At 43.9% G+C, this 22794-nt stretch overlaps 1 protein-coding gene across 2 annotated transcripts in view; it reads right to left on the bottom strand.

Moving 5' to 3' along the window:
• Nucleotides 1–22794, bottom strand: part of LOC309566747 (trinucleotide repeat-containing gene 6C protein-like) — a 456012-nt gene that overhangs the window by 175753 nt on the left and 257465 nt on the right. For both annotated transcript variants that reach the window (XM_082272022.1, XM_082272023.1), the window contains 2 exons: nt 6982–7081; nt 6632–6653 (listed from right to left, as the gene is read on the bottom strand). In XM_082272022.1, coding sequence (XP_082128148.1) covers nt 6632–6653; nt 6982–7081 — 122 coding nt within the window. The remainder of the gene's footprint in view (nt 1–6631; nt 6654–6981; nt 7082–22794) is intronic.

Raw genomic sequence — 22794 nt, 5'->3', positions numbered from 1 at the left:
AGCTCACAGCTCACTTCCTCGTAGAATGCTAAGAGATTGGTTTGACAAGAACGCCCATTTGTAAACCCGTGCTGGTTACTACTGATGATGTTGTTGTCTTTAGCATACTCTACGATATAGTCCCTTATCATCCCCTCCAAAAGTTTACATATTATTGATGTCAGACTGACAGGCCTATAATTTCCCGGGATATGTCTCTGGCCCTTTTTGAATATCGGAATCACGTTAGCCTTCCTCCAATCCCCTGGTACATCTCCTGTCCTAATACTGTCAGCAAAGATCAGGAACAGTGGTCTAGATATAACCATACTGAGTTCCTTGAGCACTCTCGGATGTACGCCATCCGGGCCTGGACTCTAATTCACGACTGACTGCTGGTCAGGACAAACAGTCACTAATGAGTCTTATAAGCAACTTCATTGACAGCAGATGGACTAGAAGGCATTTGGTGTTGAAAACAAAAGTAATGCAAGGATCCCAGACTGGGAAGTACATTAGAGAAATGTTTCTAGGCATGCTAGAAGAAGAATGGGAAATCACCAAAGACCGAGTGATGCTTGTGTTTAGAGACAGCGGAGTGAACATGGTGAAAGGAATGAGGCTTGCTGAAGTGTCAGACCTCAGTTGCATTGTGTGTGTGTGTGTGTGTGTATATATATATATATATATATATATATATATATATATAAATAAATGTTTTAACAGGTTTAAAGACAGGTGTAATGTTACAGAATTAGGTTTTCTAAAACAAGCGACACATCAAAATTAACAATGGGGTTGATTTACTTAAACTGGAGAGTGCAAAATCTGGTGCAGCTCTGCATAGACCAATCAGCTTCCAAGTTTTTTTTTTTTTTAAATCAAATCCTAATTTAAACAATCTGAAGTTAGAAGCGGATTGGCTACCAGCACAGCTGCACTAGATTTTGCACTCTTCAGTTTTAGTAAAATTACCCCAATGAGTACGTTAAAAAAAATAGACATACAGTACCTCACAAAAGTGAGTACACCCCTCACATTTTTGTGAATATTTTATTATATCTTTTCATGTGACAACACTGAAGAAATTACACTTTGCTACAATGTAAAGTAGTGAGTGTACAGCTTGTATAACAGTGTAAATTTGCTGCCCCTCAAAATAACTCAACACAGCCATTAATGTCTAAACCACTGGCAACAAAAGTGAGTACACCCCTAAGTGAAAATGTCCAAATTGGGCCCAAAGTGTCAATATTTTGTGTGGCCTTCATTTTCCAGCACTGCCTTAACCCTCTTGAGCATGGAGTTCACCAGAGCTTCACAGGTTGCCACTGGAGTCCTCTTCTACGCCTCCATGACGACATCACGGAGCTGGTGGTAGAGACCTTGCGCTCCTCCATTTTCCATTTGAGGATACCCCACAGATGCTCAATAGGGTTTAGGACTGGAGACATGCTTGGCCAATCCATCATCTTTACCCTCACCTTCTTTAGCAAGGCAGTGGCCATCTTGGAGATGTGTTTGGTGTCATTATGTTGGAATACCGCCCTGCAGCCCAATCTCTGAAGGGAGGAGATAATGCTCTGCTTCAGTATGTCACATTATATGTTAGCATTCATGGTTCCCTCAATGAACTGTAGCTCCCGGCAGCACTTATGCAGCCCCAGACCATGACACTCCCACCACCACGATTGACTGTAGGCAAGACACATTTGCCTTTGTACTCCCTACCTGGCTGCCACCACACATGCTTTACACCATCTGAACCAAATAGATTAATGGTGGTCTGATGAGACCAAGATAAACCTATGTCCTCAGTCTGTTTGTCTTCAGCAAACGGTTTGCAGGCTTTCTTGTGACCCCCCACCCCTTCAACCTCTGCAGCAATTCTGGCAGCACTCATACGACCATTACCCGAAGATAAGCAAAGATTACCTGCTAAGATATAATCCTACGATTCAGCGTCATGGGTGGTATGTCATTTGCTTTTTAATTATGACTGATTATGATTTGTTGCAACAGTTTTTAGCATTTGAATATGCTTTTTGAATGCCTAGTCCCCTCCGGTGACTCCCGTTCCGTGATTTGGCTGTGCTCAATTCTTTGCCATGATCTATAGGGAGTAATTCCCGGAGGACTGGCGGTCCCTTAGTAAAGATGGCAGCGCTCGCTTCGGGTGATACCGGAGGAGGCGTCCCTCTTGATGTAGATTGTCATTTAAGTGGTGCCCGTTATGATTTAATATCATGGGTAGCCCGATATTTGTTTTTTTAAATGAGATTTGCGGTTAGAGTTTTCAGTATTTCGGATTGCCTGACCCCTTCCGGTGACTCCCACTCTGAGATTTGGCTGTGCTCAATTTCGTGCCACGATCTATAGTGAGAAGTCCCCGGAGGACTGGCGGTCCCTTAGTAAAGATGGCGGCGCTCGCTTCGGGTGACCCCCCCGGAAGAGGCGGCCCTCTTGATGTTGATTGCTATTTAAGTGGTGCGTCAGCGCGCCGCCCGTATCCCCAGGAAGACGTGAGGTGTCACGAAACGCGTAGGGAAGGCGTGCTGACGTCACCACGACGCAACCCAGAAGTCGGGCGGCAGCGAGACATTATTTACAAGGGCTTGTGTATCTTCTTTCATGTGAGTGTTTTAACTGGTTTACAATAAAACTGCCAATACGTACTATGCTATTGTGCTCCCCTTTCCTTTATTGGCTATGTGGACTGCTGAGAGGCCATTTTTCTGCTTGGGGTGATTTGCCTAGTGATCCAGTGGCAACGGTGCAACGAGTGTATCCCCGATATCAGTCAGCCCAGCAGTGGATGGAATATTCCTGATACCAACCAGCCTAGCAGAGGATGGAATTTATATCATGCTCATTACTCTTTGAGCTCTGGTAAGCCTGGTGTGAGCTCTTTGCATGTGGCACCGAGGGTTGATTTAGGCACGCAGAGGTGGTGATTGAATTCCTTTTCACACTGGACATCCTTCTACTCCTTTTTCATTTGGACTTTTGTTTGATGGACTATATGCATTTACCATGATTGCATGATATCCAGTTGCACGATTATTGGTCCTTTGATTGTGCAACACATGCTGGTTTATTCTAGCCTGGATTTATGTTTATTTATTATTTACTGTATGCTGGTTTACTCTAGCTTGTGTCTATCAATTATATTAGTTTAGCGCAGCTCTCTCTTTACATTACCCAAAGATAACCTTTGGATATGATGCTGAGCACGTGCACTCAACTTCTTTGGTTGACCATGGCGAGGCCTGTTCTGAGGGGAACCTGTCCTGTTAAACCACTGTATGGTCTAGGCCACTATGCTGAAGCTCAGTTTTGGGGTCTTGGCAATCTTATAGCCTAGGCCAGGGGTCTTCAAAAACTATAGCCCTCCAGTTGTTCAGGAACTACAACTCCCATAATGCCTAGTCATGTCTGTGTATGTCCGAGTTTTACAAAGCCTCATGAGATGTGTAGTTCCGCAACAGTTGGGGGCCGTAGTTTGAGGATCCCTGGCCTAGGCCATCCTTACGTAGAGCAACAATTATTTTTTTCAGATCCTCAGAGTTCTTTGCCATGAGGTGCCATGTTGAACTTCCAGTGACCAGTATGAGAGAGATAACACCAAATTTAAACACACCTGCTCCCCATCCACATCTGAGACCTTGTAACACTAATGAGTCACATGACACCGGGGAGGGAAAATGGCTAATTGGGCCCAATTTGGATATTGTCACTTGGGGGTGTACTCACTGTTGTTGCCAGTGGTTTAGACATTAATGGCTGTGTGTTGAGTTACTTTGAAGGGACAGCAAATTGACACTGTTATACAAGCTGTACACTCACTACTTTATATTGTAGCAAAGTATCATTTCTTTAGTGTTGTCACGTGAAAAGATAATACAATATTTACAAAAATGTGAGGGGTGTACTCACTTTTGTGAGATACTGTACATTCTACACCTCTGCATGTCAAGTTTAAAATTAGTTAAACTGACCTCTAAAATGCCAGATTACACTATGTGGGGCAGGAACTGCATGCAATTTTGAACAGGATTCACACTGCATTCCTGTTGAAATCACATTTGATTCTTCCGCAGTGTGATTTGAACCATTAATCTGTATGGCTCAAATCACACTGAACCGGCTCAAATCACACTGAACCGGCTCAAATCACACTGAATCTGCACCAAAATCGTGCAGGACACTTTTTGGCCGCACCAGAATCAGACTGCATTGGTGTTCACACCCATGTGAACCAATTCTGTGAATTGCACTGCGTTTTGCAACTGATTTCGGGGTGTCGTTAACACACACACAGCGATGAACTGTGTGCAATTTGGATGTGATGTGGAATCCGCACAGAATTCGCAGCGCACATGTGTGAACTGGCAGAATCTAGGTAACATACCTGAAATGGTCAGTCCACCAAAATGATAATGAATAATAAAGCATATATAGCAGTAAGTGAACAAAATATATGCTGTCTGTAATACATAGGTAAGCAGGCAATCTGATAAACCTATTGCTTGTCTCTTTGAAAGGCATAACTAAAACTGCTTTAAAAGGATAAGTTCACCTTTGGGAACGCATGTTCCACCCATTCCTTCTTACCGCTCCCCAATTCCTCTCCATGACAGCGGGGGCGGGGGGGGGGGGGGATCTTCTCACGAGCCTGCTATCACAATTTGAAAAGAGCGTGGCCGTAAGAGCTGTGAAAATGTGGAATAGACTCCCTCAAGAGCTGGTTCTGTCCAGCTCAGCTGTAAAATATAATTGCTGGATTTTTTCCTAAATGTACATATTCTAACATTTATAGGTAAAGGTGATCCAGGGAACACCTGATTGCCTCTTGGGGGATCAACTGTGGGTATAGGATTGTGTGTATGGGATTGTATTCTTTTTTTTCCTCCCTTTTCATCAACTAGATGGACTTGTGTCTTTTTTCAACCTATGTAACACACAACCACATCATTCATTCACAGTGTTCTGTAAATGAATAAACTACAAGTACTGAAAGCCTTTGCAGCTGATGGCGTGCAATTTTCAATAAACTGCTAGTGATGCTATAGGTAGATAATCAAGTCTTCCGGTCTTTGTGTAACTGCCTGCCTGTACCAGGTATGAGCAGACAGATAACACTGACAGTCTACAGGAGCCTAAAGCCTCGTACACACGCAACGATTGTTGGCCGTGAATTTTCGGCCAACGTCCAATCGTCCGATTGTCGGCTTGTTAGTATGATGCTTCCGACAACCGACCGACTTTTCGGCCAAACAAAATCTGGTGTGCAGGCTATAAAATTTTTGTTGGCCGTCAACAGAACGGCCGATTTTCCATCAGTCAGTACAGATTTCTGCAGACAAAAATCAGATGAGCAAGACTGGGCATGCTCAGAGAAGAAAAAGCACACAGAAAGCAAACCAGCACATGACATCACTTCTGAAGTTGGTTGTTGTTGGCCGAGAAAATTCGTGTGCAGTCTAGAGCACATTTCAACCAACACAACACTGGACAAAAGACGGCCGATCGGTCGGCCAACAATCGTTGCGTGTGTACGAGGCATAAGTTTACACCAGTGATCTGCTGATCGTGGTTGCAATGCTTTCCAAGCTCCAACAATAAAAAAAATAAAAATAAAATAGAAATAAATGCACATTGTTTTGCAGGTAAAAAAAAATAAATGCATTTAATTTAATTTTAAAAAAGGTGAACCTCTCCTTTAAGGGCAAAAAGCGAAAATTCACCATGTATTAGGACCATCTCGGACATTACTTTCTTCTTATACAATTCAAGCGTATATATGACCATTAGGGCTCTTTCGCACTGGCGTTCAGTTTTTTTTGCCCGATCAGGTCCTTTTTTTTTTTTTTTGAAACGGACACGGATGACACTTGTGTCATCCGGTCCATCTGTCCGTTTTTCATCCCATCCGTTTGCGGATGATATACGGACATAATGTATCTCTATGTAAATACGGATGTCAGCGGATGACACCACTGACATCCGTTTTTGCGTCCGTTCCGTTTTTTTGAACGGAAGAAAAAATAGGTTTCTCTTCCATTCCAAAAAACTGAACTGAACAGAAAGGACGAAAAACTGATGTCAGCGGATGGTCATCCGCTGACATCCATATTTACATAGAGATACATTATGTCCGTTTTTCATCTGCAAACGGATGGGATGAAAAACGGACATACGGAACGCCCGTGTGAAAGAGCCCTTATAAGTAATTAAATATGAAACGCTAAAACTGCTTGTTGTGATCTGGATTGATTTCAGTCAATATCTTCTACAAATTATTCCTTAGAATAATGTTTAAAAAAATATATCAATCAACTATTTAGACCTTGACTAGAACATTTTTTTTTTCATGTCAATAAACATAAGCAAAGAAGATTTTTGTCTAGTTACACTGAGTTCTTTGTGAATGAAACATGTGGGAAGATGGATGTCCTGTTCACAAGTAAATGGCATCCATACAAGCAAGAAGGCTGCAGGCAGCATCACTGACTGTCTACAGGCCCTGAATTTCAATGAGAATAGGGACTCTGTCCTCAGCCTTGTCCAGACAGGCAGCAAGATTGACAGCCAGCAGCTAGGGAACTCAGAGCTCTGAAATGAATGTTGTAAAAGGCAGATTCTTACTAACCTTTGTTTTTTTGTTCAGCAGCCTGCAACAGAAAAAAGAAAAAAAAGTGTTAATTAAAAAAGGTGAAAATACAAAATGGAATTTAAACAAAAAAAAAAGGACCTCCCGCTGAACATTAAGTAGAAAGTGCATGCAATGACCACTTTACAACTAATTGCCCCCTTTCCACTATGTGTTCAGGAACCTATGAGGTTCAAGGTATCTTAAAAAGCACTTTTTGTACAAGAACATTCTCATGCGTGTTTAAGATCTTTGAGGGAATGAATCCATCTACTAAAGTTTAAGCTTGTATTTTAATGAGAGGAAAATCTAGCCAAAAAAAAAAAAAAGCACAAGCAGTGAGCGCTGACCTTTTTCTGAGTACTTTCCTTCTTTTTCTTTTCTTCTTGCTTTTTCTTTTTCTTTTCTTCCATCAAATGTTCCTCTTTTTGAGACTCTGGCTCTATGTCCCTAAAGAAACAAAGCAACATTTAAAATAAGTAAAAAAAAGTCTCCAAATAGCTTCCATAAGACAATACTACAATATTGTGTTCTTGGCACCAAGTCTATATACCTTTAGGCCCCTTTCACACACGGAGTTCGTTCAGATCCGCCTGTCAGTTTTTTGGCGGATCTGAACAGACGCCCCATGCATCTCTATGGGGCATCGGATGTCAGCGGAGACATGTTCGCTGACATCCGATCCGTCAAAACTGGGTGGATGGAAACCCCTTTTTTCCATCTGTCTGATGGATCGGATGAGAACGGACAGACGGTCCGTTTCCATCCGATTCCCCCATAGAGAAGAATGGGGACCTGACAGTTGTGTCTCCGCACACAGTGCAGAGACACAGCTGTCTTCCTCCTGCTCAGCAGGGGCTCGGCGGATCGATTCCCCGCTGAGAAAAACTGAGTCCGCCTGACAGGACTCCCTGTGTGAAAGGGGCCTAAGTAGATTTATGGTTATCACCAGTTTTTAGATTTAAAAAATAGCACGCTTTTAGAAATGTCATTTTTTATATTTTTAAATCTGAAGCTCCTACTAAAATATCACATGGAAATTCCTGGTATAGGGTGACCACACATTGTCCCCATCTCCCAAGCTGTGCTTCTGCTTTGCTACCCTGTCATATGGGCTTCCAACGTTGACTACAATTGGCTGTTTCACCGCGCATTTTACAAGCATGGTTCATCATCCTCACCATGAAAAAAAAAAAAAAAAAACCTCCACCCATAAAAATGCCATGTAGCCATCACGGGATTGCATGTGGACATGAAGTGGCTGCAAAGGAACTGCAGGAGATCAGCAGCACTAAGATTCCGCAAAAGAAAAGAAAAGGTAAGGTATTTATTTTTAAAAATAAAATAAAAAGGCAACTGTTTACAATACAATAGCAAACTAAATGTATTTCAGTTAGGATTCGCAGCCAGTTGGATTGATATGTCTAACCAAGCCCATTTCAGCTTCTGGTTTATGCTAGAGAGCTAAACCAGCAGTCTTGGGATGTCTGGCGAGATTCCTAGGTTTACATTTTTAAACCTGCACATCTGCTTTAGTCGTTACAAGGGGCCTCACTCTCAGCTCCAGGTTTTTTTTTTTTTGTATTACAATAAATGTGAGAAAAGGAATAGAAGCACCAAAATCTCCAAAAAGATGGGGGGGGGGGGGGGGGGGACATATGGCAGCAATGCTGGCCATATACTACAGAAAAAAATCGTCCAAACTCATTTTCGAAAAACAAGCACTCGGCAGTGAGAGCAGATGATCGTGCCATCATGTAGTGACCGATAAATCGTTCAATGGACGGAACTTATTTTTTTTACATATATCTAGTGCACACAGTTTGGACGAGAAACATCTTACCCTTTCAAATTTATTATTTACTCAGCAGAAAATTTCCAAACTTGTCCTGCATTTCTGCAAGCCCTGTGAAAGAGCCCTGCAAGGGCTCTTTCACACAGAGCGGACCGCATTGCGATCCGCTCCGGCGTTTTTTTTTTTTTTTGTTTTTTTTTTTCCACGGAGCGGATGACACTTGTGTCATCCACTCCGTATGTCCGCATATCATCCCATCCGTTTGCGGATGATATACGGACATAATGTATGTCTATGGGATTGCGGATGTCAGCGGATGACACCGCTGACATCCGATTTTGCTTCCTTTCAGTCTTTTGAACGGATGAAAAATAGGGTTCTGTTCCGTTCCAAAAAACGGAACAGAACTGAAAGGAAGAAAATCGGATGTCAGCGGATGGTATTCTGCTGACATCCGCAATGCCATTGACTTACATTAGGTCCGTAAATCATCCGCAAAAAAAAAAAAAAAATAGGATGATTTGTGGACATACGGAGCGGCCGTGTGAAAGGGCCCTAAAGCAGACAAATCATTTAAATTGCAGCCATTGTTATACAGACAATCAGTCACAACTGCAATTTGTAATAGGTTTATGACAAACTATAGACCTAATGTTGCTATATAGTAGAAATGTCAATGCTAAAAGAATAAACAGCCTCTAACCCCCATATTTATAATACAATTGAATAAAAGCCTATAGGATGGACAGCACCTTCTAAAGAGTATAGGTTACAGGCAGTCTCTTGACTGTCATCCAAAGCCATGATCTGTTGGTGCAATCAGGAAACCTGAGCAGATCAGGGCTGGGATCACAGTCAAGAGAACTGGGTGTACAGACTGTAATCGGAGGCCTCCAGTTTCAGCTGCTTCTACCTGCCAGGCGCTGCAGACAGCAGGGCTAACAGGACCAGATTAAAGCCTAGTACACGCCACTAGTTTTTTTGTTGAACGAAAAAGAAACTGACAGCTCCGGTCAGAGCTTCTGTACTAACAATCCTATGTTAGTACAGCAATCTCCCCTGCTGAGCCATTGTGTCTGACAGGGGGACAGCCCCCAGAACACGCCGGACAGTGCTCTCAGCCATTGGCCGCCATACACATGGGTCGAATGTCCACTTTTTTTTTATTGAACCGACTGATGCCAAGTCGAAATTAAGCCCCTTTGTGGACTAAGACCAACCACTTTCTTACCGCCCCACGCAGATTTACTGTGGCAGGGAGGCTTGGCTGCGCACAATCACGTAGATTTATGCGATTATGTGCACGCGGTCTCAGCAGCACGCACGCGCTGCCGGATTAGACACAGCGGGAGGCAGACCACGGGAGGTCGATCGCCACCGGCCTCCCACAATCTTCGGCTAGACTGACAGGAGAGCTGTCTGGAATGTAAACAATACAAGACGGCTCTCCTGTCAGAGAGGCAAGGAAAGATCCTGCGATTCAGCCAACCTGAATCCCCGATCTCTCTCTGCCTCTGTTAAATCCATCCCCAAAACAGTTTGAAATCACATATAGGGAACACATTTATCCCCTTAAAGAGGAAGTAAACCCTCCTCTGACACTTTTACCTATAGGTAAGCCTATATTAAGGCTTACCTATAGGTACTGCAAATATCTCCTAAACATGTACCGTTTAGGAGATATTTACCTTACATGCAGCCAGTGACATCACTGGCGCATGCGCTCTGAAGGAACGGCCGTTGGTGCAGTTTTTTCAGAGCCCCGTGCTGTGACCGTCAGCTCCCGCGTGCGTGCGCGGGAGTGACATCACTGCGGCTCCGGCCAATCAGATGGCCGGATGCTGCGATCCCGGAAGACAGGCGACTGGACATGTCGCCCGTCATACAGGTGAGCGGGCGGCACGGCGGGGGCTCGTTCTTAGGCAAGTATTTCATAATGAGCTAGTATGCGATGCATACTTTCTCTTTCAGGTTGCAGCAAAAAAAGTCAAGGGTTTACAACCTCTTTAATTACCCCTAGTGTTAACCCCTTCCCTGCCAGTGTCATTTATACAGGAACAGTGCATATTATTTAACACTGATCACTGGATTAATGTTACTGGTCCCCAAAAAGTGTCAGTGTCAGATTTGTCCACCGCAGTACCGATAAAAATAGCTGATCGCTGCCATTACTAATAAAAAATAAATAATAATAAAAAGTCCAAAAATCTATCCCAAAGTTTGTAAAAGTTATAACTTTTTGGCAAACCAGTTATACGCTTTTTGGGATTTTTTTTACCAAAAATGTGTAGCAGAATACAAATTGGCCTAAACTGTAAAAAAAAAAAAAAATTTGATTTTTTAAAAAAAAATTTATTGGGAATGTTTTATAGCAGAAAGTAAAAAATATTTTTTTGGTTTTTCAAAATTGTCGTTTTTTTGTTTTTAGCACAAAAACTAAAAACTGCAGAGGTGATCAAATACCAAACGAAAGCTCTATTTGTGGGGGAAAAAAAAAGGACATCAAATTTATTGAGGTACAGCACCGCACGACCGTGCAATTGTCAGTTAAAGCAACGCAGTGCCGAATCGCAAAAAATGGCCTGGTCATTAAGGGGGTAAAAACTTTCCAGAGCTGAAGTAGTTAAGGGGGTAAAACCTGAAGAGGTTAAGTCACAGATTGCCTGGTGGTGTGTACATCCTGCTGGAGCCCTCTATTGAGCATGTGGTAGGGTAATCCACAATTAGTTGAATCCTAAATCTGCTGCGGTGATCAGGTTCGGTTTAAATACCTTTTTACAGTTAAAAAGTAGCACAACTCAAGCTTGTTTTCTTCAGTGGATTGTTGGGCAAAAAAAAAAAAAAAAAAAAAGTGCACTGCTCCTGCAGCTTAGGATCCAACTTTGAGATCGTAGGCATGTGAAATGCCATATATCCCTAGGAGAGCCTTCTAAATGGACTGAAGTCGCTGCTACTTCAGGAAAAGTTCCTGAACTACTTTGATATAACTTTGACCTGGCTTCAATGACAGAATGTAAAAATCTCAAAGACATCTCAAAGTCGTATCAAAGTCGGACTTCAAAAGTTGCACTGAACATGGTGTAACTTTGGAGTCGGCTAGTGTGAAACAAGCCTAATGCCTCGTACACACAGTCGGATAATCGGACGACTTATCGTTTGCATTTTCTTACATGATAGTAGTATCGAATTCAACAATGCGTTCTAAACGTATGATTTTTATCGTACGATTCTGGAAAAGCATCCTGGTTGCGTAGCTACGCATCAGATAGTACAAAACAAACAATGGCAGCCAGAGTTTTTTGGGTTATTTTTGTGTTTCTGATCATGTGTGGTCTTTGTTTATCGTTTTTTAGTGAACGCATACTGTACTGAATAAACGATTCTTGTTCGCTGAGCCATCGTACGACAAAAGATTTACAGCCCATTCAGACTGGCGCGACACGACTTTGTGGGGTGACCTGTGTTCATATAAGTGAAGTCAATGCAAGTCGCCTCCAGGTCGCCCCAAAGTAGTACAGGACCCTTTTTCTAAGTCGGAGCGACTTGTGTCGCTCCTATTAGAACGGGTCCTGTACTACTCAATGGCGAGCGACTTGTCAGGCGACTTGGTCGCCTGACAAGTCGCGCTAGTGTGAATGGACTCTTAGTGTTTATCCCTTCGGATGTTGCACAAAATGTCGCAATCGGCTGTCGAAAGCTGTGTATTAATGATCAGATTATCGTGCGACCAAATCAAAAGCTATTTTTTTTTCCATACGACTATCTGATCTTGTGTACGAGGCATAGGAATCCTGAGATCTCCTCTGACATGTGAAGCTCAGGTGTTAAGCCCCGTACACACGTACCGATTGTCGGCCGTAAATATTCGGCCGACGACCGATCGGAGGATTGTAGGCTTGTTAGTATGATGCTGCTGACAGCGCATTTTCGGCCGAACAGAATCTGGTGTGCAGGCATTAAAATTTTTGCTGGCCAACACCAGAACGGCCGATTGTTCGCCAGTCAGTACAGAATTCGGCAAAGGAAAGTTAACCATCACATGACATCACTTCTGCAGTCGGCTGTTGTTGGCCGACAAAATTCGTGTGCAGTCTTTTGCAGTTTTCAACTGACAGGACAGCCCTGGACAAAAGACGGCCGATCATTCGGCCGACGATCGGTACGTGTATACGAGGCATTACTTAGCAATCACAGATCTTCCTGGGTGCAATCCACTCTCCTGCCCCCGAGCCAGGATCCAGCTCAGTGTCCGAGTGAAGCTGAACTCTTCAGAGTCACAATTACATGTGGAAGAAGCAAAACCAACATCGCATTAAAGTGGAAATTTAGTCAGAAAACTAAGTCCTGGTAGATCACATCATGCTGGCCTCTTTTGCAGGTATAGCTATGTAAAACATTAAAAATAAATGTCTATAATGTTTAAAATCCAGTAATACTCACCCTGCTCTGCACATGCTCAGTTGCTCTCTATTTTTTGTTCAGTCATGTCCGACTCTTCGTGACCTCATGGACCCGCTCTATTTATACGGTGCTAAAAAAAGAAAGGCTAATCTGCTGACAGCCTAAAGATTTACTGTTGCTGAGGGGCTCTGGGCTTCAGCAAAATGGCAGCCTCTAGCAAGAACAACAATGCTGGCAATTTAACAGCACACATTAACCACTTCAGCTCCAGAAGGTTCGCCCCCCTTCCTGACCAGGCCATTTTTTGACATTCGACACAGCGTTGCTTTAACTGACAATTGTACGGTCGTGTGGAACTGTATCCAAATAAAATTGGTCATTTTTTACTTTTTGTTATAAAACACAAAAAAAAAAAAAAAAGAAAAAACACAATTTCTTCAACAATTTAGACCAATATATATTCTGCTATATGTCTTTGGCAAAAAAAAAAAAAAAAAAATCCCAATAAGCGTATATTGATTGTAAATGCAATAATGTTTGCGCAAACCAAACTATGGGATAGATTTATGGACTTTTTTCCTAGTAATGGCAGCGATCAGCAAAATTTTAGTGGGACTGCGACACTGTGGCAGACAAATCTGACACCAAGTCACACTTTTTGGGGACCAGTGCTAAAATGCACTGTCACTGTACCAATGGCTTTGGCAGCGAAGGGGTTAACATTAGGGGCGATCAAAGGGTTAAATGTGTTCCCTGGGAGTGCTTGCTAACTGTAAGGGGTGCTCTGACTGGGGGGGGGGGGGGACAGAGATCCATATTCCTGCTTAGCAGAAATACAAGAAGAACTCCATCCTCCCCCCCCCCCCCCAACCCCCCGACAGAATGGTGATCTGCCTTGTTTACATAGACAGACTGCTGTTCTGTCAGCCTCAGGAATGATCGCGAGGTGCAGGCAGACATCAGGTCAGCCAAACACACTGATTGGCTCATACTGTGTCCAATTAAAGCAGGAACATGCCCCAGATCCAAAGAAAAATAAAATAAAAATCACATACAGGTACGTGATTTTACGGTTAAGGGCCATCCTGCCACAGTATGTGCATGTAGGGGTAGTCCTTAACTAGTTAACCACTTGCCGACTGCCGCACGACTATTTACGTCGGCAGTCAGCCCTTCACAGGCAGAGCGACGTAGGGATACGTCGCTAGCCTGTGAGGGTCTAGGGATCGTGCCCCCGCAAGTGTGTGTGAGCGGCGGACCCGATGTCCGCCGGTCACTCGCGATCGTCGGGGGGAGAGGGAGAAAGGCAGGCAGCTAATGTAAACAAGCCGCCTGTCATTATTCCCTGTGTAGGAATGGTGATCATACGGTTCTACTATGTAGGACCGTTGATCACTGTTCATACACCTCAAGCCACAGCCAATCACAGTTAGAATCACGCCCCTAGGGACACACACAGCCCCTACCTCTCAAAAAAAGTTAACCCCTTCATTACCAGTGTCATTTTACAGTAACAGTGCATATTTATAGCACTGATTACTGCAGTAATGTCACTGGTACCCCCACAAGTGTCAAAAATGTCAGTCAAGGGTCCGATCTGTCCGCCGTAATGTCGCAGTACTGCAAAAAAAAAAAAAAAAAAAAAAATCGCAGATCGCCGCCATTACGCGTTAAAAAAAAAACAACAAAAAAGACAAAAATCTTTCCCTTAGTTAGTAAATGCAATAACTTTTGCGCAAACCAATCAAAATACGCTTTTTGCAATTTTTTTTACCAAACATATGTAGCAGAAAACAAATTGGCCTAAAATGTTAAAAAAATTTTGATTTTTACATTTTTTTTTGGGGAATTTCATATAAAAAAAAATGTGAAAAATATTGTTATTTTTGCAAAATTTACGCTCTTCTTTTGTTTATAGCGCAAAAAAAAAAAAAAAAAAAAAAAAAAAAAAAAAAAAAAAAAAATCGCACAGGTGATCAAATACCACCAAAAGAAAGCTCTGTTTGTGGGAAAATTTGTAGGTACAGCATCCCAAGACCGCGCAATTGTCCGTTAAAGTCACGCAGTGCCGAATCGCAAAATAGGCCCTGGTCAGGTAGGGGGTAAAATCTTCCGTGGCTTTAAGTGGTTGAATAATGTAGCATAATTATTAATGTGGATGTTCCTTGATAAAGAACATTATTTGTTTTATCATGTTGTTATTGGTACAGTTCAAACGTAGAAGCTCGCGGTTTGTTTATAGAGCGCCTTTCTGTTTTTGGAGTGATTCATGTCCAAAACAAAATGAACATTGGATCAAAGAATTATTATAAGTGCTTTGTTAGTTCATATACAGGTATGCAAACTGTTCAACAGACCTTAAGGTAGGTTAGGATCACAAATATTGTGAGAGTGCGGTGCCTTACCACAGTGTTAAAGGATTTTGCATCACCCAGAATTCTCAACTAGGCTCCAGGGTGCCCATTTCATTCAGAGGAAACTGTTTTTTCTGTTTCCTCATCGGTTGGTAAAACCCTATTTGGGACCATGAGACTGGAGATTCCATGGAGCGGATTTCTCCAATCCTGGGACCAGGTTTTATAGGCAACTGGCACACGGATGAAGCAGGTGTTCACAATTGTTCTAGTCTGAGACCTGAAAGTAGATCGGGGCTCCACTCTCCCGAGGAGTCCGTGTGATTGCCAAAGACATGCATGACTGCAAGGTGCAGAAGGTGTCAGAGCAGCAAAGAATGGAAAGTGAGCAAACTGTGAGAGCAAAAAGTCTAAAGATCTGTATGTGTTGGTCTGGGGGGGAAAATCGGATCTAAAGCCCCGTACACACGATCAGATTATCGAACAATCTGTCGTCCATTTTTTGTGGCATGCTAGTCTGATGTGGAAAGTGAAGAGATTATTTTCATATGAATTTTCCCGTACGACAGAATTCTACTTCAGAAGTGATGTCATGTGTTGGATTGCTTTGTATGTGTTCTTTCATCTCGGAGCATGCCTAGTCTTGCTCTTAAGATTTTTTTCCGTTGAAAACTGTACTAATGAGACGAAAAACGGACGTTGTGTTGACGGACGATAAAAAATTTTATAGCCTGCACATCAGGATTTTGTCATCCGAAAAGTCGGAGTCGGCTGTGGAAAGCACCAAACTAACAATCCGAAAATCGACAGATCGGTCATCAGATGAATTTTCCCTACAGATTTTCTTATCGTGTGTGCGGGCCTTGAAGTGGAGTTCCACCCATTTTAGTAACTTTAGATGTATGTAATCCCCTTTAAAACGACTTTTACCAATGGAAACTTTTTTTTTTTTTTCTAGTAAATACCTTATTTTCTCGTTTATTCCTCCTCTCATCACTTCCGGGTCCGATTGGCGATGACGTAATTCGGCGATTCGCAGGGGGTGCTGGGATGTATTCCATGGCATGAAATCTCGCAGTATTACACAGGAGCTGAGCTGTACTGTATGTATTGTATTCAGGCCGTGCTCTGCCCCGCCTCCTCTCAGTGAGCCAGGACTGAAAGCATTATATCCTCACTGAGCTCACTGAGAGGAGGCGGGGCAGAGCACGGCCTGAATACAATACATACAGTACAGCTCACTGAGAGGAGGCGGGGCAGGTCACGGCATCAATACATACAGTACAGCTCAGCTCCTGTGTAATACTGCGAGATTTCATGCCATGGAATACATCCCAGCACCCCTTGCGAATCGCCGAATGACGTCAATCGCCGATCGGACCCGGAAGCGAGGAGGAGGAGGAATAAACAAGAAAATAAGGTATTTACTAGCAAAAAAAGTTTCCATTGGTAAAAGTCGTTTTAAAGGGGATTACAAACATGTAATCCAAGTTATTAAAAATGGGTGGAACTCCACTTTAAGGCCTAGGCTTGTGGGGCTGCGAGGGCTACTGATTTCTGTTAAAGTTGCTTTTTTCTTTTTTTTTTTTTTTTTTAATTAAAAAAAAAAAAAAAAAAAAGTGGGCCAACTAGCCCTAAAATTGCATTTCTGGAGTGGACGTAACTCACTGGGAAGCACTAACACTGAGCTAAACAACCCCCCAAACATCACAATAAGTACAATAATAGAACACCAAAAGTTATTGCCTTTGTGTAAAAATACCACAACTATGAGCTCAGCAAGCAGCTTCAAAGTAATTAATAGCACAAGTTACATCCCATAACGTCCAATACAGCACACATCAAAGTCCATTACTGGAAAACAATGCAATGAGAAGATCACTACTGATGTCAGGAGTTGGTGTGCGTTCTGAACACAGGCACTTGCTCCAAAGTCAATTATACTGACAATCACTGTGGTGGGAGATTTATGGGATCTTGCCCAAGCATATCTGTGGCTAACCTGGATATTTAATCTGTCATACACAAACCCCCCTCCCCCCCTTGCCTGAAAGTGTGTGTTAGATGACTGTACAAAGATGGGTTTCATTTTAGTTTGCTTGATCTGCATTTATTACGTACGTCTTTGGGGGAAAAAAAAAAAAAATAAATTACACACACACACACACACACACACACACACACACACAGGGAATTAAAGGGGTTGTAAAATCAGAAGGTTTTTAATCTTAATGTATTCTATGCCTTAAGATAAAAAGCCTTCTATGTGCAGCAGTCCCCCCCCCCCCCCTCTATCCAGTGATGTCTACGACTCTCTCTCTCTCTCCTGATTGGCTGAGACGGCGCTATGGACTCCCGCTGCTGTCAAACCAAGTTAGCCAATCAGGAGAGGGAGGGGGTGGGGCCAAATAGCTCCATGTCTAAATGTATACAAGGAGCTGCAGCTCAGCTCGGGTGCCCCCATAGCAAACTGCTTGCTGTGGGGGCACTCAAAAGGAGGGAGGGGCCAGGAACACCGAAGATGAACCCAAGAAGAGGAGGATCTGGGCTACCCTGTGCAAAACCACTGCAAAGAGCAGGCAAATATAATAGGTTTGTTATTTTAATAGAAAAAAAAAAAAACACAAGACTTTACAATCACTTTAAAGAGGAAGTAAATCAGTTTACAGTTTTTTTTTTTTCACATTTTTTAAAGACAAAGGCATAATGAGCTAGTATGCATCACATACTAACTCATTATGAAGTACTTACCTAAAAACGAAGCCCCCTCAGTGCCGACAGGACAGCCGACATGTCCAGCTTCCTGAATCTAGTCCTCTGGCCATCCGATTGGCCGGGGGCGTGATTACATCACTCCCGCGCATGCACGTGGGAGCCGCCGTTCACGGCACTGGGATCTGAAGCGCCGATGACATCATCGGCTGCATGCACTGTAAATATCTCCTAAACGGTGCAAATTTAGGAGATATTTATAGCAACTACAGGTAAGCCTTAATGTAGGCTTATCTATAGGTAAAATGTAAACAAAGGGGTTTACAACCTCTAACTTCCCCTTACGCAAATAACAGAAATTTAGATATCTCAATGATCACCTGTGTGTCAGGTTTTTGTACAAATTCCAGTTAACAATATCAAAACTATATAAACACCCACAGAGAAATGTCCATCAACAACAGAGGTCACTAAATGGCGGACCACGGTCCGGACCCAGACTGACTGGCGGCCCTGTTCGGATTGTGGCCACCCCTTATCAGTCTACGAGCTCTACCAAGTCTCTCGCGCGGCTGCCGCTACCATCCTCACAGCAGGCGGGAAGTGCTGCAGATCAGGACAATTAATTTTCAATTCAACAAGCGCGTAATCAACTGCTTGTTAACAGTTAGTTGGGCAGCTCCCACCCTCAGTCCATATCTGCAGCTCCTCCCACCCCCTCCCCTGCTGGGAGACTCGGGAGAGCAAATACTGCTGATAAGTGCCTCTAACCTGCCAAAAGGTAGGTCAGTGCAGGGGAGGCTTACAATGTAAGGGCCACTGATATGGAGGGCAAGTGTGATGTGAAGGACACAGCAACCTAGAGGGGCACCGGTAATGTGGGACCGCTTTAAAAAGGAGGAATGTAAGGGGGGGGGGAATGGACACTGATGTGAAGGGTGGATTGTGATGTGAAGGGGGAGGGGCTGTAGATGCCATTGTGAAGGGGAGGGGCTGTAGATGCTATTGTGAAGGGGGGGGCTGTAGATGCTATTGTGAAGGGGGGTTGCATATACTATTGTGAAGGGGGGTGCTGTAGATACTATTGTGAAAGGGGGGGGGGGGGGCTGTAGATACTATTGTGAAAGGGGGGGGGCTGTAGATACTATTGTGAAAGGGGGGGGCTGTAGATACTATTGTGAAAGGGGGGGCGGCTGAAGATACTATTGTGAAAGGGGGGGCGGCTGAAGATACTATTGTGAAGGGGGGGGCTATAGATACTATTGTGAAGGGGGGGCTGTAGATACTATTGTGAAAGGGGGGGCGGCTGTAGATACTATTGTGAAAGGGGGGGCGGCTGCAGATACTATTGTGAAAGGGGGGGCGGCTGCAGATACTATTGTGAAAGGGGGGGCGGCTGCAGATACTATTGTGAAAGGGGGGGCGGCTGCAGATACTATTGTGAAAGGGGGGGCGGCTGCAGATACTATTGTGAAAGGGGGGGCGGCTGCAGATACTATTGTGAAAGGGGGGGCGGCTGCAGATACTATTGTGAAAGGGGGGGCGGCTGTAGATACTATTGTGAAAGGGGGGGGGTCTGATGTAAATGGGGCTAGGATGTGACAGTTAGGCTAACTGATGTTAGACACTGATGTACAGGAGGGGGCTGTAAAGTGTTATAGTGCAAACAGTGTAGCAATATTTCCAGGGATTGGGCCTGATGTGGGCCTGCCACGGTCACTGGTAACACCAACAGCACATTTAAGCTGATTGCCCAAGTGTGAGATCTGAGTCAAAGAACAGTCCGGCATCTTTGGATTGTTTTGTTTTTATTTTATATGGGGATGGGAGAAGGGAATGAGTGGGATACTCCACTGGCTCAACTAGGAACAACTTGAGAAAATTGCCTTTCAGCGCTGACTGGCGCTTGAAATCACTGACTTGCTGCACTGTATTGAAACTTGACTCCTGACACTCTGGTTAGCTCAAAAGTCTCTGACACTGCTCCCTCCAGTCCTTCCCGACTGAGGTAGCCCTTTTTAAAGCGGTAGTATATCGCTTTTTGCGACTTAACTACAGGTAAACCTATAATAAGGCTTACTTGTAGGTACAATTAATATCTCCTAAACCTGCACGGTTTAGGAGGTATTTGCACTGCATGCAGCCGCTCGCGCGAGCGCTCTGGAGGTCCGGCGGACCTTTAGCGTTCCTTGCCGGGACCTTGCTGGAAAATGACTCCCGCGCGCATGCGTAGGAGTGACATCGCGGCTCCGGCTAATCAAAGCGCCGGAGCCGCCGAACCCGGAAGAGACGCCGAGGGATCATGTCCGCTCCCACAGTGGTGTCCGGGGGTCCGTGTCGGGGCTGCGTTCTAAGGTGTTTCATAATGAGCTAGTATGCGATGCACACTAGCTCATTATGCCTTTGTCTTGCAGGTTGTTTTTATTTTTTTTATTTTTAAGTATACTACCGCTTTAACACTGCTGCTGCAACTCTCAACACTGTACACTGAATACTTCAGGGCCCACTCACTGGCACCCCCTTTACTCTTCAGGGTCAATACTGGCACCCCCCCTTTCCTTTTGCTCCTGCACCGGCTAGCTAGCTCCTGAATCCCTCTGACCTTCTCTGGAGTGGTCCCCTCTCTCTCTAGGCAGACCCCCAGGGGCAGTTTGCAGTACTCATGACTGGGAATGCTTTCCTGAAACTGGACCCCCTCTCAGCTCCGCTGGTCCTTGGCACACCGGATCCTCTCTACATCTCAGCTCAACCCTCTCAGTGTCCCTCCTGTGTCCCCTCAGGCAAGCCGCCTGGGACACAGGAGGAGAGACCGCCATACCCTCCCTCCTGGGACTCTGCGCCATGTCCTCCCCTCAAACTTATACCCACTCCCAGAATGCTGTGCAGCAGAATCTGCCTTTAGATACAAGCCTGGGTGAGCCATTGGCTGGGTTTCCTCCACTGCCCAATGAGAGCCCACATTGAGCACAGTGGGGAGACTCCCCAGTCACAACAGCCACACCTGGGAACCATGACAGACCAGCTGAAAATCATGGCCCTGCTGATAAGCAGACAAGGCCCACTATACTTTTACTTAGCACCTACCTTGTAGGGTGCTACATCAGATTCAAACTAAAAGACATTTTTTTTTACTAACTGGACCTCCATGAATTTTAATTCAAGACTTATAAAGTACAAAATTAAAAGGATTCCCTTTCAATTCAAGTGCCTGCACAATCCTGTTTTTTAGCCCTGATGAAGAGGGACTGAAGAAGGACTGTCACATGCTTGCTCAAATAACCCAAATCAATTGATGAAAATGGCACATGGAAGAGGCAACTCTAAGGCCCCTTTCACACTTATGCGATGCGATTTTACTGCGTGATTTTGACGCGACTTTGCCGCGATTTTGAAAGCAATGGCTATGGCTCAAAACGCAATCAAATCGTGGCAAAGTAGTGCAGGAACTACTTTGAAGTCGGTGCGACTTCAAAAACGCACTGATATGAATGGGGCTCATTGAAAATAATGGAAAACCACTTTTCATGCGATTTTGCGGTCCAAAATCGCGGGACAAGTCGCACTAGTCTGAAAGGGGCCTTAAACCATCTTATCACAGCAGTTGCGAGAAGCTAATAATCCCTGGCCTGGCTTCTTGTATCATTAGACCAAATAGAAACGAAGCCCTCATTCTCATGGGGCATTCTATAGCATACACCAATGCGAGGGCAGTGTTCACCAGGGAAGCAGAAGTGTTCTCTGTATCCTCACCTATGTCAGTTGGTAAGTAGCAGCTGCACAGACACAGACGCTGCTCCCAATTGGAAAACGCCTGTGCATTCCCTGAGTAAACACAACCCTCACATGGGTGTACGCTGTAGTACGCCCTCTGCGAATAAGACCTAAGCAGAGAAAATAAATAACTGGTGCTTGGAAAAAGAAAAAAAAGGAATATGAAGAAAGGTAAAACAACATATTTTCAAACAGTTTTTACAGATCTACAGATTACACTGGGGGGGGGGGGGGGGGGTAAACACATGGAAAATTAACACTTTTGGTTTAAAGATGACGCATCTCCACAAATGCCAAAAACACAAATCTGACACACACAGTAGGCAATTAGTGTGTTCCATTTCCCTCTGATAAAGGTTAAGGAATATGTTGCACCTCCTGCAACCCTCAAGCGTAATGAAGACACTACAGTGCTGTATAAGGGGAATCCAATCTGGGCAGTGAGCCATAAAAATGGCATGCAGCGGCTCAGATAGCTTTCTCCAGCTCTCAAGAGCCCTTCAGTCTTGTAAACCACAAAAAAAAAAAAAAAAACTCAAGGCCCCTAATCCCAGCCTTCACTACAATCCTTAATTGTAAATACAAGCAGCGATAGATGTATACCAAGGTTGGAATCAAGCAACAGTATCTGCAATCATTTTTCTGGCCTATTTAATAAACCTGTATTTTATTTAAACAGGGGAAAAAAAAACCCTTACTTGCCAATTAACCATCTTCTTATCCTGTCCAGTGTCCACCCATGCAGAATGGGAGAAAAAAAAAAAAAAATCACAATTCTACATATCAGAGCATGACAGGCAGCAATGTATAACACACATACAGAGCCTGAGACCAGGTAGGCAGGGATATACCATTATGGGAGATACCTAAACCAAACAGAAAAGTCATATTTCAGCTAAGTAGTCTTTAAAATGTGGTGGCTGCATTTGTTTTCTTTTTCTCAGGCTTTTCTTCTTTTTTTACCCAGTGATTGCCAGTGACATATTTAGGCCTCATCTAGACATGTGGTTGGGGGGGGGGGGGGTAAAAATGTGTGGGGGTAAGATGCATTTTTACCATAAACACCCCACCCCTTGCCTACAATGCTTGGAAGCCTCAGAACATAAAATCAGAAGGGGTTCGGACTAATG

This window comes from Pelophylax lessonae, assembly GCF_965119305.1.
Source record: "Pelophylax lessonae genome assembly, chromosome: 11".
Lineage (NCBI taxonomy): Eukaryota > Metazoa > Chordata > Amphibia > Anura > Ranidae > Pelophylax > Pelophylax lessonae.
Note: the sequence above shows the minus strand (reverse complement) of the source record. Positions and strands in the feature narration are given on the sequence as shown.